We start from the raw sequence: 15,697 nt of genomic DNA, 5'->3' as shown, positions 1-15,697 counted from the left end.
GTAGTGCGAACTCTCTGCTGCTGAGCTTGCTTAGTTCCTCCATCACAGCTTGTGCTGCCCGTGAGTCACAGCCACATGTGAACTGAAGCAGGTTACTGAGTTCAAGTGCCTTGCTTATGGAGGTGACCTGCAGCAGCTCAACAATGTCTTGCTTCACTAGTACTTGAGCATGAGCTACATATCGTCCGGCCAGGAACTCTTGCATGGTCTTGTGTGAAAAGTTCAGCTGTTTCCTTGGATCCAATCTCGAGGAAGAAACCTCCAAGGAGACCACACCCAGCTTTAACAGTAACTCCCAATTAACCCTTTCTCTCTTTACTTCTGTAAGGTCAAGCAGGGTCTCATTCCTCAGCAGTGCCTCTAGTGCAAGCTTGCCGAGCTGCAGTAATGACTCAGCAACCTCTGTAGGCAGCCCTTCTGTTGGCATGTCCACTCCTTCCCGCTTACAGCACTTTCTGACCAGACATGTCAGCAGGTTGTCGTACAGCCCCATCATTGTTCCAGTAGACACCATCTCTTGGTCCTCCTCCCACAGCAGACACACAAACATCAGGAACATTGGTGTATAGATTAAAGTGTTCAAAAGTTTATTACTATTGACATGTACAGCTAGTGTCTTTGTAAGTTCTTGCTTCCCAACAACAGTGAAATACTGCTGCATGTATTCCTCTACATGTTCTTCAGAGAAGCCCATGATGTGTACGTGACAGTCTGGCCGGGTGTACTGCTGCACTCCTGCTGAGGGTCGGGAGGTGATCACAATCGTGCTGTTGGGGTACATCTTGCCAGACAGCAGTTTGGGAATGGCCTGCCCGGCTGCCCTGGCCTCAGGCCGCAGCTCATCATACCCATCTAGGAGGAAGAGCACACGGGACTTGTTCCTCTGTAGGATTGTTCTAATGGACTGTACATCAATACCTTCAGTTGTTTCATCAACGCACTGGTCCCACACCATCTCCTCTATGGTCTCCCCCTCTCTCACCTCCCGGAGTCGGATCAACAGGACGATGTCGTGCCGTCTGCCCAGCTCTGTTTTCTGTGAGACGGCATCTAGGGCTTCTTTGGACAGAAATGTTGTCTTCCCCCCTCCAGCTTCACCCTCAATCAGAATGCACCTTGGTGCTGTGGACAGTCCTGTGAAATCTGGCTTGAACAAGTCGTCTAATGACTTAAGTTCTTTTCTCTGTTCTTCCCTCATTGATTCTGACCTTTCATGTTTTTCACTTGTTTGTATCAACTCTAACTGGGTGAAGATGTCACTGAGGCTAAGTGTGAAGTTGTCATTCCAGATCAGAGGCTTAAAGTGAGTCAGTTTCAACCCATACTGGTAGTATGTCTTCACAGATTTCTGGAACAAACCTGGAATAGAGAAGTTACTGTTGTAAGATTTCAAACCCAACCTTTGTAGAATTACAAATAATGACAAATATTTGAGAATAACTGCCAGCTTGAACTCAGTACTTGCTGCGTATTAAGACTACTCTTACTACTCCAAAGTGATGGTAGAGGAGTAAAACAAAAAGGAAGATTTTTTAAAGTCTTCTCCACCTGAACTTGTCTTGTGCACAACATTTGGAACCTTATTCAATATGCATAGCGCTTGGAACAATTTTGGATAATTTTGCATAATTATGTAGATTAATCATTAATGGTTGCTACATATTTCTTACATCATTATGTTTACTGAAGGAGAACATATTGTTTTTACTCAGTTTCTTCCTCCTCTTCTGTTCCAAACACTAACCTCTGACCTGGCCAATGACATGATTTGTTGATGTCTACCACCATGGTGACTGGTGTTGGGTTACATAATGTTGCAATTTCATGGTCTGCTCTGCTCCTGTCACCATATACTCATAGTACAAGTATGAGAATGAGTTTGAGTAAAAATTAACAGGGCAGACCATGTCCGAAGGTAAACGTTATGCATTTGCTTTGCAAATGTTGAACTTTTCTAGTGTTTATGTATAGTTTGTGTAGTATGTGATATTTGCCCAACTTGGTTAAGGTTGCTGAGATATAGAAGGTCAATCCTAAATTAAACTGACTACAAGTATAAGACATAGTATTTTACCACTCATGGTCCTCTCACCTGACTGTCTAGAAGGAGTTGCTTTCTTCTTCACTGGAAGCTGCCTTTTCCTCTTTCTCTTCCTCTTCAGCTGGCTGCTAGAGGCTTGGGGTGAACCTGTCTCAGAGAGGTGGATTCAGGTATCAGTAATGATGTCAACTCAGCTTCTGCAGTGATACTATCATGTGTACTGTAGTTCTCAGGATGAGGGGTTGGGCATAACGTCCAAACCTTATTCCCAGCGGCTGTGAAATTCATTACTTATAGTTGCAGATTCCACAAGTACATGTGTAGCTACAGCAGCTGGCGAGTCAGACAAACTCCCATGGTCGCAGAACTCAACAAAGTCCCTCAGCCCTTGAGCCATATTGATGAATTGTACGTGTTAGCACAGTGATGGCCACTGAGTCCATCACCACATTGATAAATGCCATACCAGGGTTCTAGCTAGCGCAAAATAGCGTAGGGCCCCCCTACGCTATAATTTTGACCCCCTACGCTAATTTTCAATACAGCGTAGGGACATTGTGACTGTCTTTTTTTGTTCAAGAATGCCAGATCAAGTGTGAAAAATTACCAATCAAGGATACATTGTACATACCTTTGAAATTACATTTCTTCCCTTTGGATATCCCTCAAATGGCCTCTTTTTTCGCTCAAATTTTTAAAAGCTCCACCCCATCCCCCTCTCGGTAGCTTCGCTCCCTGGCCAGTGCCACTATGCTAAATTTAAATCCTAGCTAAAATCCTTAATAGAAACCTGCATACAGGTATAAGAAAAGATTTCTCTTTATCTTAAAGGTATACACCAGGTATCCTTCATAGATATATCCCTATTAGTATATATATACAATAATTTATAATTACATGGACATGTTATTGACAATCTGAATCTATTATAATAAATAAGAAAAGGCAAACCCACCTTCCAAACTCTCTGCAGTGGCCCGTTCATCAATGTCGATGAGTGCCTGCTTCAGAACCTGTAGAGTAGCCTCCCTTCCCTCCCTGTTTCTCCACCTGTTCAGCACTTCTCTGCACCTGTGGTCTTGATCAGGCTGATCTGTCCTGATTCCGTTTATTTTGTTCTCGTTGAACCCTAACTTCCGGGCCAGGTCGTCCCACTTGTGGCTGACGTCATCGATGACTTTGTCAAAATACTCCTGCACATCAGCTGTAACGTTTAATTGCATTTCATGACGACATGAATATAACCAGTATTATGTATGAAGTATGATGCTTTAGTGGGTTTTTCTTCCATTGCTTTGTCATTTGCAGTTGTAGATGCTGGCATTTGTTAATAACCTTCTACAGCACCAAACATTAAGGCTAGAACGGCAGTTAACTTAGAGCTACTAAGAAAACATCTGGACTCCATCTGTAAGCAGGAAGGATCTCCCCATTTGTTACATTTTTCAACAAGGAAAATGAGTTAATGGTAAGGCGGGCGAGTGTAGGTATATTTGAAGTAATTGCAGGTGTCCAAGGTTTCAGGCGTTTGGCTAGATTTTTGAGGCTGACACCAACTCGCTAAAGCTTAATGTTGTGTGATTAAAAAAGCATATGGATAAAGTTTCACCTGAGCACCCAGCCGCCCCCTGGCCCTCAGCCATGACTCACACAGGTGTCAGCTACATCATTATAGGAACACCTGGAACAGACAGGTGTGTGTCAGGTATATGTGGTAGCAACACCTGGAAGAGACAGGTGTGTGTCAGGTATGTGGTAACAACACCTGGAACAGACAGGTGTGTGTCAGGTATGTGGTAACAACACCTGGAACAGACAGGTGTGTGTCAGGTATGTGGTAACAACACCTGGGACAGGTGTGTGTCAGGCGATGTGGTAACAACACCTGGAACAGACAGGTGTGTGTCAGGTATGTGGTAACAACACCTGGGACAGGTGTGTGTCAGGCATGTGGTAACAACACCTGGAACAGACAGGTGTGTGTCAGGTATGTGGTAACAGCACCTGGGACAGGTGTGTGTCAGGTATGTGGTAACAACACCTGGGACAGACAGGTGTGTGTCAGGTATGTGGTAACAACACCTGGAACAGACAGGTGTGTGTCAGGTATGTGATAACAACACCTGGGACAGACAGCTGTGTGTCAGGTATGTGGTAACAACACCTGGAACAGACAGGTGTGTGTTAGGTATGTGATAACAACACCTGGGACAGACAGGTGTGTGCCAGGTATGTGATAACAACACCTAGAACAGACAGGTGTGTGTCAGGTATCAGACAGGTGTGTGTCAGGTATGTGGTAACAACACCTGGAACAGACAGGTGTGTGTCAGGTATGTGGTAACAACACCTTGAACAGACAGGTGTGTGCCAGGTATGTGATAACAACACCTGGAACAGACAGGTGTGTGTCAGGTATGTGACAACAACACCTGGAACAGACAGGTGTGTGTCAGGTATGTGGTAACAACACCTGGGACAGACAGGTGTGTGTCAGGTATGTGGTAACAACACCTGGAACAGACAGTCGTGTGTCAGGTATGTGGTTAAGCAACACCTGGAACAGGTGTGTGTCAGGTATCTGGAACAACACCTGGGACAGCCTAACAGCTGTGTGAAACAATATCTTGTAGCTTAAGTATCGATTGATATATACTAGTATACACAAGATATGCAAATTAGGATATGGCCATATATGAGTAAAAGGTGATGGGGTAAATTACCTGTCTTTTTAGTAATTATCATTTATAATCAGGTGGAGATAATTTTCCTTATGTATCCTGTTTGAAGAACAAGTAAATAACGTTACCCGAATGGGTGAGGCGGTCTCACCATATTAGTAAGCGTTCATTAAGGGGGGGGGGGGAAGAACATCTTTTCAATCATTTGGTTTCGTCCCTTCCAGTGATTTGTAGGAAAATAGAGCTTTGAAGTTGAATTTGACTTTGCTAGGTTTGAAACTTCACGGGCAACTTTGTTTTTAACTGATTGTTCATCCTAATTTTACCTCAAGTCGCTAGTCGAGACATCAAACAAAGTTGCAAAGGAAAGTACGACCGTGAACTCGGTAGTTTTGTGTTCTGATCTCTCCTCTCGACACGATATTGCCGACAAATCACACATATCTGGTGGATCCTGAAACACTGAACAGTCGACAGACGGGATCTGTACTTACTTTCTTCATGGATGTCCCCAGAAAACTTCCTTCAACTTTTGGAACCAACTTTCGAGAACTTTTACTTCCTCTTTCCGCCATCTTGGAACTTGGACCAGTTTATTCGATAATGGGGGTGTTTTGAGGTGAAAAGGCATAAAAATAATAAACTTTGCAAAATAACCCAAAATTTACGAGTATATTTAGTATACTATTGTAACGTATATCATATGCAATATAATAAACTGGTTAATTAGCTAGTAATAAAACACAATTCACTGTTGACTCCCGTGAGGTAAAGAAAATGGACTGTTCCGTGAAGGTGCCACCTGAGGGCAAGTTTTTGGCGGCGCCTCTGGGGCGGAGCCTATGATGCAGTGTTTAACTCAAGTAGAAATTGTTCTATCATCCACAGTGAACGGATTTTATGACAAAAGGCGAAAAATAGTAATTTTGCGAAATAAACAAATATTAACGAGTGCTAATAGTATACTGTTGTAACTTATATCACCTGTGACATAATGAACTTATCAATTAGCTCGCAATGAAACACAATCTTCCTTCTACCCCTGCGAGGTGAAGAAAATGGACTGTTCCGTGAATGTGCCACCTGTGGGCAAGTTTTTGGCGGCGCCTCTGGGGCGGAGCCTCTGGTGTACTGTTAAACTCAAGTAGAAATTGTTCTAAAATCTCCATCTCTATCGTCCACAGTGAACGGATTTGTGCCAAAGTTCATGGGCCTTTAGGAATGTTTTGTAAAGAAAAGTTGTTATTTTGGAGTGAAACTGATGAATGCTCAATCTCATCATTTCAGTGCCTGGTTCTTTTGTGTCCTGTGTCGTTCTTACCGGCGCACGTCCGCCAGGTACCCGGCGCGTCAGGTGTCTCCGTCTTTTGTCTCACCTGCGGCCACACAGGGTAACATGTCACAAACGCTGATGATGCAAGACTTGTCCGTACACCAAACGGCTGACTGGGGTCACTTGTGTTCCCCATGACACGTTACTATTAGCCTCTACCAGGCTTCGGGAGGCGGCTGGAAAGAGCAAAAATTGGTCAAATAGAGAGATAACATGCCGAGGGAGTTGGTCCGCTAGACAGTACGTTTTGCCGCACCCGGGTGCGACTATTTCTACTCTGGGCGACTGATTGCTACTCATTCCAGCCGTCAGCCGAAGCCTGGTAGAGGCTAAGGTTACCATGGGAACGACCTTCTTGTGTTTGTGAACACGAGTGTGTGTTTGTAACCCTTGAGAGTGCTGACAAAACCGGAGGTGTGAAGTTCATGTTTAAATAATGCCAAGAAAAGTTAGCAAAGTAGGATTTGTGTGTATCATAGCCATAGATTCCAAGCTCAATAGAATGAGTGATTCTAATACAAACTTGTTATTATACACATATCTTGCAGATTAAGACATTCATAGCACTGTGCTAGACAAATAATACAAAGAGATACGAAAGTTTAGACTTTTCAAACACTTTTTATTAAGACTATTTCAGTCAATATGAAGATATTTGATAGGCATATATTGTTTCACCACTCCAGTCTATATTTTGCAGATCCTCCTTTATTATTATTTTGTGCCCTGATATCAAAACGTTTATCATATAAGCAGATAAGTTAAATGTCACAATATTGTCATGAAAATTGGATAAGGTCTCCAAGCAGATGTTGGGGGAATGATGGTAATGTTTTCTGAGTGACAACAGGGCATCTCTGACAGTCCTTTACCCTCCATAAGCAGATTTACAGTTGAGCAAAAGGCCGAAGCTTTCACATGTATCATCTTAAAACACACAGAAATACAGATACAACAAATATTATATAAGAATATCCTGATAAATGTATGTATACACTCTTGCACAATTTCATCAGAAATACAGATACAGCAAATATTATAAGAATATCCAGAACACATTTACATGACATTGTGTGTATACACATGCATAGTTTTATCATGTTTTATATACACTCTTGCACAATTTCATCAGGTAGGTATATGGATATCAATGAATACTAGGTTCTTTCTTAATCCCAAATCATTCCAATATATGCAGATACAGCAAAGATTACAAAAATAATCTTGATACATTAGTAAATACTATATACACTCTTGCATAGGTTCATCTGGTTGCTATATTCATGGATATTGGGTTCTTTGTTACAAAATTTGATCTGTTACAAAGAAAACAAAATCCACACAGTGACAGATACAGCTACATGTGTAAGATAGTACAGTTTTTGTATCTTTAGGCCACACCAATTTAATTTCTTGGTTAACGGATTTCTCTAGAAAAATAATGGAGCGGGCGGGCGAAAAAAAAAAACAGGCCTAGGCATCCTTTTATGGCCCAAAATGGTACGATAGGAGCCATGAAGTCAACACACCGGGCTGGTTAAAAATTTAAACAATGAATTTTGAACTTTTAATGATACCACTGCATTGAAAGATGGAATAACTCTAACAACTAGGAAGAAAAGGACTGTTTTCAACTGTTCAGGGCAAAATATGAGCATTTTGTAGTTGATTCTGAATCTTTTTTTTTGCAAATCAGAAAAAAATGAAGAGGCGAATCCTCTAACCAAGAAATTAAATTGGTGTGGCCTTACATTGGAATGGTCAAAGTACTGTACAAAATTGTTCCCACAAACTACATTAGACTAACATTACTACTAACATTAGACAGATCTTCTCAATGCTCTTATCCTAAGTGAATATACAAGTACTGCGCAAAAACCGTGCCTAAAAACTTATAATTACTAGTGTTGGGTAGATCATCTCAATGTCCTCATCCTGAGTGAATTTGGCACTAAAACTGGTTTGTTTGATTCACATCATTTTGAGCCAGTGTTGTCTGAAACAATATACAATATGATATACATTACAATATTATATTCAATATACATTACAATATACAACATAAATGCACTTTTCAAGAAATAGTACACATTATTACACATTAAAAAAGGGGGGTTGTAATTTTTGGTAGCTATTATCATCTTGAATAGAAACAAAATCAGTTCTACATGTATATCAATGTCCTAACATGTTTGAATGACTTGTTAATTATAACTACATGCATATATGATTTTTCATACAGTATACAGACCTGAGCTGAGGAAATGTACAGAACAGGTCACCATGTTGGGGACTCAGGGGCCAGATAGCAACAGACAGCTGGCTGTGGTGTCCGCTCCCTCAGGAACTAGCTTCCTATTGTACCTGTTTATGGGGAAATGGAAAACAGAGTTGCTTAATTACAACAGTTAACATAATATTGTTATAATTATAACTTCAACTATAGAATATGGGGGTAAAACTACTGATAAGTAGATTCATAAATTATTTGGTGCCATATAGGTTAATGCACACTTACATGTAAAATGGGTACATACATACAGTCATGTACATTATACTTTTATAGAAGTATGTGTACCAGAACACTGTGTTTAGTATTAGCCAAATAAGCTAAATTTAAAATGACTGTGCAAATAGTGCAGACTTGAAAAGTATCATTCACACATATCATCAATTCCCGAATATCAATGTAGAGTTCTATCAAATACTCAACATCTGATTAGTGACTCCCTTTTATGTTACCCTGGACTGGAGTACAGCATGCCTATAGGATAACCAATATAACTCACCTCAGCATCTTCAGTGTTCGGTGTTCCTCAGTAGCCTGCACCACAGCCTGGAACCCTGCAGGCTCCATGGAGATGTACCACAGGTCCAGCTCCTCCAGGGCAGGGAGTCTGGGTAGAGCCTCGGCCAGATCCATGGCAGCGGTGTCAGACAGGTGTGCAGGTGTGCCCCAGTGACCAGACATGTCCAGCCTGGTCAGTGCCGGCAGTGTGCTGATGAGCTGTGCGACCCTCCCCAGTCCGGCTCCTGTTACTCCCCTATTCCTCTCGATGTGCAGCACTTGTAGTGTGGTGTTATAGTGAGGGGCTGTGGTCAGACTCTTGTCACCAGGTGGGTTTCGTTCCATGTCCAAACTGCTGGGCTGGCAGAGTGTTTGCACCAGTGAGACAATCCCTGAGTCTCCTATGTCATTGCCTCTCACATCCAACACCTGTAATTGCACCAGGTGAGGCAGAGCTTTGATCAGGGATGATATTCCCCTGTCACCGATACCTGTGCTACTGAGAACCAACACCTTCATGGCTGTGAGGTGGTGGAGGATAGCAGCCAGGCATTCCAGCCCGGGGTCTCCTATGGCATTATCACTAATGTCCAGTTTGATCAGTCTGGTTAACTTACACAGTGCAGGGACCAGTGTGCGCATGCCTGTGGGGCTGATACCGGTGGCACACAGGCCCAACACCTGCATGGCAGTGAAGGTGTGGAGGACGGTGGTGAGAGATTCCAGCCCAGTGTCACTGATCTCATTATAACTTATATCCAGTTCTCTCAGTCCCACTAGGTGGTGCATGTAGGGAGCCAGGGATGACATGCCCACAGCTGTCATGTTGACCAACACAAGATGGAGTACAGCCAGGTGTGGAACACTGGACAGCCCAACCTGTAGGACTTCCATCCCAGCATCACCAAGGTCAGTGTTGTAAGAAAGGTCCAGCTCCTCTAACAGAGACATGTGTCTGAACCCCTGCACAAGTGGCTGGAGTGATGATGGTGTTAGTTTTGTGTCTGACAGACCCAGTGCCCTCAGACAGGGAACATTCTTCAGAACTGAAACCAGCCTGGCTGTCAGATCAGGTGAGTTAAACTGTCCTGATAGTCCCAAGTCCAATTTAAGTCCAGGAAGTGAAGTTGTAAAACACTGCTGTAGGTACTGAACTGTGTCTCTGCTGTCAGTGAGTCTAGGGATCTTAAGTATAAGCCTGTCTGGCAGGTTTGCTGAATGAAGATTTTGTATGTAATACTTAAGACCTGTGGCTCCTCTACTGTTAATGGAGCTGTCCAGCATGACAATTGGCAGGGCTTGACTGATACCCTGAAGCACTTCTGGTTCTTGTCTCTCACTAAGGATGTTCAGGCACAAGTGTGAAAACCTTTCATAGGTTTGGCAGGACTTTTGCACGTCTCGATCCATTGGAATGTCTTGATCCATTGGCCATTTTAATATTTCAAACTGTGCTGGTTGCAAGTGTGTGAACTCTCTGCTGCTGAGCTTGCTTAGTTCCTCCATCACAGCTTGTGCTGCCTGTGAGTCACAGCCACATGTGAATTGAAGCAGGTTACTGAGTTCAAATGCCTTGCTTATGGAGGTGAGCTGCAGCAGCTCAACAATGTCTTGGTTCACTTGAGCATGAGCTACATATCGTCCGGCCAGGAACTCTTGCATGGTCTTGTGTGAAAAGTTCAGCTGTTTCCTTGGATGCAATTTAGAGGAAGAAACCTCCAAGGAGACCACACCCAGCTTTAACAGCAACTCCCAATTAACCTTTTCTCTCTTTACTTCTGTAAGGTCAAGCAGGGTCTCATTCCTCAGCAGTGCCTCTAGTGCAAGCTTACCGAGCTGCAGTAATGACTCAGCAACCTCTGTAGGCAGCCCTTCTGTTGGCATGTCCACTCCTTCCCGCTCACAGCACTTTCTGACCAGACATGTCAGCAGGTTGTCGTACAGCCCCATCATTGTTCCAGTAGACACCATCTCTTGGTCCTCCTCCCACAGCAGACATACAAACATCAGGAACAATGGGGTTTGGATAAGATTGCTTAAGAATTCCTGGTTTTTAAGAGAAACAATAGATGTCTGATACACTTTGAAATATCGCCTGACGAACTCCTCTCCCAGCTCAGGGTTTCTTATGATGCTGAAATATTCCCGCACATATTCCACCATATGTTTAGGAGAGAAGCCCATGATGTGTACATGACAGTCTGGCCGGGTGTACTGCTGCACTCCTGCTGAGGGTCGGGAGGTGATCACAATCGTGCTGTTGGGGTACATCTTGCCAGACAGCAGTTTGGGAATGGCCTGCCCGGCTGCCCTGGCCTCAGGCCGCAGCTCATCATACCCATCTAGGAGGAAGAGCACACGGGACTCATTTCTCTCAAGGATTGCTTCAATGTACTTTACATTAACATCTTTTCTTTCAGGAACACACTGGTCCAACACCATCTCCTCTATGGTCTCCCCCTCTCTCACCTCCCGGAGTCGGATCAACAGGACGACGTCATGCCGTCTGCCCAGCTCTGTTTTCTGTGAGACGGTGTCTAGGGCTTCTTTGGACAGAAACGTTGTCTTCCCCCCTCCAGCTTCACTCTCAATCAGAATGCACCTTGGTGCTGTGGACAGTCCTGTGACATCTGGCTTGAACAAGTCGTCTAATGACTTAAGTTCTTTTCTTTGTTTTCCTGTTAGTGTTTGTATCAACTCTAACTGGGTGAAGATGTCACTGAGGCTAAGTGTGAAGTTGTCATTCCAGATCAGGGGCTTGAAGTGAGTCAGTTTCACCTTATAGTACGTCTTCACAGATTCCTGGAACAAGTCTGAAATAGGAAAGTCACGGTTATAAGATTTCAAACTTAGTGAAGAACCATTAATACATATATCAGAGAAAAATTATTGTCAGCTTGATCTACTTGTTAATGAACAGTGACAATTAACAGCAATAATCTCTTATTAAAGTGTTTCTCTAAACAAGGTGAGTTATTCTTTTGGCTCACATTTTGCTGGGGTAGATTCTCTAATTATGATATTATCTAAACTGTATGTCACAAAACCTACTGGCAGAAGAAAGTTATGTGATCATTTCTGACGTGAATTTTGATACCTGTTTGATTGACACCTGCCACTTTAGAAGGCCCTGCTCCTGCAGCTCCAACTGGAACTGGAACTTCTGGAAGTGGATAGAACTGAATTAAACATTTTTCCTAACATTAATAAAAATGCAATCCCCTGTTTCTTACTTCGTTGTGAACATTTCAAGATTTCTAGTTGTAGGATTGATTAATAGGTCTTTGGTTACTGTGTATATAAATTATGAGTCTTAGTGACCCCATTGATGTGTGGAAACCTTTGGTTTTCTCAGACTGGTAGAAATGACAGTTTAGATCAAATCAGCACAGTGTAGCCATACTAACAAAGTAAAGTAACCTGCACACTTATGTACTGTAACAGTTCAGTTGGACTTTTTTTGGTGTAACAGTTTTATATAATACATTCCAGGTATTTCAAGAAGATAAGCACTGACATAACAATTTGAAAAGGTGATTTAAGCACTTGAGCTAAGTTAATACTCAAGACTATGTAAAATTGATAAAGTAGCCTGCCCTCCCTTTTTAAGATTACAAACAACTCTTAAAGACTTTTGTAATCAATTAGTTGGTAAGAGAAAAGGTTATATACTGATGCATTTATGCCAATCAGGATCTTAAGTAAATTTTATTACACATCAAAACACTGATTTCATTTATCAGAATGGGAGAAGACATTTTGGATTTAAAGTCAACAATTTCCCCACCTGCACCTCCAAATGCCTGGAGGAATTGCTGATGAGACTCTTCCCAGTATCTGGACTCCAGGAGTTTCTGCTTGAGTTCTGCAGCCCGACGGAACTCGGCTTCTGACATCCGCAGAACATCCGCAATCTGATCTGCCCAACGTCCGACATCTACAGAATCGTCACCCGTGATTCTGAGAACAGAGTGGTGGAATTCTGGTATAACCTCATGGACCAAGTCCGCTAGTCCTGATTGGTCAGATATGAGGACCGGCACGCCGGCTGCCATGGCCTCCAGACCGACCAGTCCGAAGGGTTCTGCACGGGAGGGCATGAGAACCAGGTGGGCCTGCTTCATGTGTTGGCAGACGTCTTCCTGGGTGCCGTGTGGGAGAAGGGTGGGGATCAGTTTTCCTGAATTGATGCTGGTTTGGAGAATGCTCTTACTGGCCTGATACTCCTCTTTACTGACACCACGAATCCGCAACTTGATTCTGTCCTGACTCCTTTCTACCACTTTTGACAAGACCTTAGCTGCCAAGTCAAAGCCTTTCACCCTCTCATCTGTTGTCACCCTACCAATTAACAGAACAACTTTCTCACTTGTTTCTCTGTATTCAACTGTAGTGTTCAGGAACAAGTCTGATGGTTTGGGCAGGAAGAGGTAGTGAGTTGGCCTCTTGTCTTCAGGAATTGCACAAAATGAGTTTACAAAGTGGTCTTGTGTTCTGTGTCCCACAGAGAACACAGTATCTGCCCTCTCCGCATCTTGTCTGATGGAGTCTTCCTTCTCACCAATGCCCATGGCCTTCTCATCTTCCTTGTACTTCTCTGTGTCTTCAGGTATAGCCTGGGTGACAAGACTGAGGCTTGCTTGGGGGAAACGCTGTTCCTTGATAGTTGCTGCTGCTCTGCTGGTGACCCCAGCATGACCCACAATCCACCCTACATCCTGTGGGAGTCTGTCATTGGGGTAGCGATCCACATGGTCAAAGGTCAGCCAATCCAGACAGGGTTCCCTTGTGTCTCCCTGACTGCGGGTTGGGAGGATGAGCTCCACTCCATCAGCCTCAGCACACTTTCTGTCCTCCTCTGTATCTTCCAAAACAGTACTGTAAACTTTCCTCCCTGCTCCTGTTAGGGTCTGGGCCACCTGTCGGCTGACGGGGGAACTGCAGTCCTCAGTTGTGGCATACTGGCCACTCACCAGGAGAACTGAGCTGGACTCTGCAGTTTCACCTGAGTGGCCAGCCGCCCCCTGGCCCTCAGCCATGACTCACACAGGTGTCAGCTACATCATTGTAGGAACACCTGGAACAGACAGGTGTGTGTCAGGTATGTTGTAACAACACCTGGGACAGACAGGTGTGTGTCAGGTATGTGGTAACAACACCTGGGACAGACAGGTGTGTGTCAGGTATGTGGTAACAACACCTGGGACAGACAGGTGTGTGTCAGGTATGTGGTAACAACACCTGGGACAGACAGGTGTGTTTTAGGTATGTGGTAACAACACCTGGAACAGACAGGCGTGTGTCAGGTATGTGGTAACAACACCTGGGACAGGTGTGTGTCAGGTATGTGGTAACACCTGGGACAGGTGTGTGTCAGGTATGTGGTAACAACAAAGGTGTGTGAAACAATATCTTGTAGCTTAAGTATCAATTGATGTACTAGTAATTTCGAACCGCATATTTTGAAATGGATTTACAGTATACACAAGATACAGTATGCAAATTAGGATTTGGCCATAGTTGCCATAGTGATGGGGTAAATACCTGATTTTTTTTAGTATTTATCATTTATAATCAGATGGAGATAATTTCTGTTTCAGTATCGTTTAATCTTAGAACAAAAATAACGTTAGTTTCGTTACCCGAGCGTGTGAGATGGTCTCATCATATTTAGTAATTTTTTTTGGGGGGGGGGGGCAGGCGCCAAAACTGTTAGTACTGTAATGTTCAGTAGTTCTTTTCAACCTTTTGATTTCGTCCCTTCCAGTGATTTGAAGAAAAATACAGCTTTGCAATTGAACTTGAGTTTGGTAGGTTTGAAACTTCACTTGTAAATTTGTCTTTAACTGACTGTTCGTCCTAATTTTACCGCAAATCTAGATAGCAAACAAAGAAAAGTTACGACCTTATAAAGTACCGTTAGAACTCAGCAGTTTTGTGTTCTGATCTCTCTTCTCGACACGATATTGCCGACAAATCACACATATCTGGTGGATCCTGAAACACTGAACAGTCGACAGACGGGATCTGTACTTCCTTTCTTCATGGATGTCGCCAGAAAACTTCCTTCAACTTTTGGAACCGACTTTCCGGAACTTTTTACTTCCCCTTCGCCATCTTGGAACTGGGGACAGTTTATTCGACAGTGGGGGTGCTTTCGAGTGAAAAGGCGAAAAATAATAACCTTTGCAAAATAAGCAAATTTTTACGTGAGCTAAAGGCATACGATTGTATCTTATATGGTCTGTGATTTAATATACTGGTTGATTAGCTATTAATGAAACGCGATCTTCCTTCTACCCCTGCGAGGTGAAAAAATGGACTGTTCCGTAAAGGTACCGCCTGAGGGCAAGTTTTTGGCGGCGCCTCTGGAGCGGAGCCTATGTTGTAGCGTTGGGTTCGGTTTAAAATTTATTTACAATTCCCTTGTGAAAGATTGACTTTTGTCCACACTTGCTATACTATGTGTAGCTAGAATGTTTTTGCAGGAATTCTAGCTAAGAAAATCATTGTTTCTAGTGATGGCAACAAATTCTCACAAGGCAACAACAACACAATTTTATGGATGACATCCTGTGTAAGTTTCAAAAGTGGTTCTCAAGAGCAAAGAAAAAACAACGTTGTAACAAGAATTGAAGCAATAAAACATTGGTATCAAAGCCTTTTATTCCTATATTCCGTTAGTGCAGAAAGTAAGTGTATAGCCTAGTATCACTACAAATATATCCAAGTCTACCAAAATGTATTCTCACATTTCCAGTATTTTCATTTGGACCAGGCTAATTGCCACCTTGCATAATTCTGTTTAAACCTATCAAACCACAATGTTCTTGTGAGAAATGGTACTTTTTTTT

At 43.0% G+C, this 15,697-nt stretch overlaps 2 protein-coding genes across 2 annotated transcripts in view; both read right to left on the bottom strand.

Annotated features, from left to right (window-relative positions):
- The window catches only part of LOC109482748 (NLR family CARD domain-containing protein 4-like), a 7,377-nt gene extending 2,068 nt beyond the window's left edge, over positions 1-5,309 (bottom strand). The window contains exons 1-5 of the mRNA XM_019785581.1: positions 5,217-5,309; positions 3,644-3,722; positions 2,997-3,250; positions 2,093-2,188; positions 1-1,359 (exon numbers count right to left, since the gene is read on the bottom strand). The exon at positions 1-1,359 is cut by the window's left edge and continues 18 nt beyond it. Of these exons, the coding sequence (XP_019641140.1) occupies positions 1-1,359; positions 2,093-2,188; positions 2,997-3,250; positions 3,644-3,684 (1,750 nt within the window). The 5' untranslated portion in view covers positions 3,685-3,722; positions 5,217-5,309. The remainder of the gene's footprint in view (positions 1,360-2,092; positions 2,189-2,996; positions 3,251-3,643; positions 3,723-5,216) is intronic.
- Positions 1-13,869, bottom strand: part of LOC109482707 — a 38,215-nt gene extending 24,346 nt beyond the window's left edge. The window contains exons 1-2 of the mRNA XM_019785526.1: positions 12,631-13,869; positions 11,941-12,006 (exon numbers count right to left, since the gene is read on the bottom strand). Of these exons, the coding sequence (XP_019641085.1) occupies positions 11,941-12,006; positions 12,631-13,414 (850 nt within the window). The 5' untranslated portion in view covers positions 13,415-13,869. The remainder of the gene's footprint in view (positions 1-11,940; positions 12,007-12,630) is intronic.
- Between the last annotated feature and the right edge of the window lie 1,828 nt (positions 13,870-15,697).

The sequence above is a fragment of the Branchiostoma belcheri genome, unplaced genomic scaffold (genome assembly GCF_001625305.1).
Source record: "Branchiostoma belcheri isolate BF01 breed outbred unplaced genomic scaffold, Haploidv18h27 scaffold60, whole genome shotgun sequence".
NCBI lineage: Eukaryota > Metazoa > Chordata > Leptocardii > Amphioxiformes > Branchiostomatidae > Branchiostoma > Branchiostoma belcheri.
The sequence above is the reverse complement of the archived record's forward strand: the minus strand, read 5'-3'. Positions and strand labels throughout refer to the sequence as shown.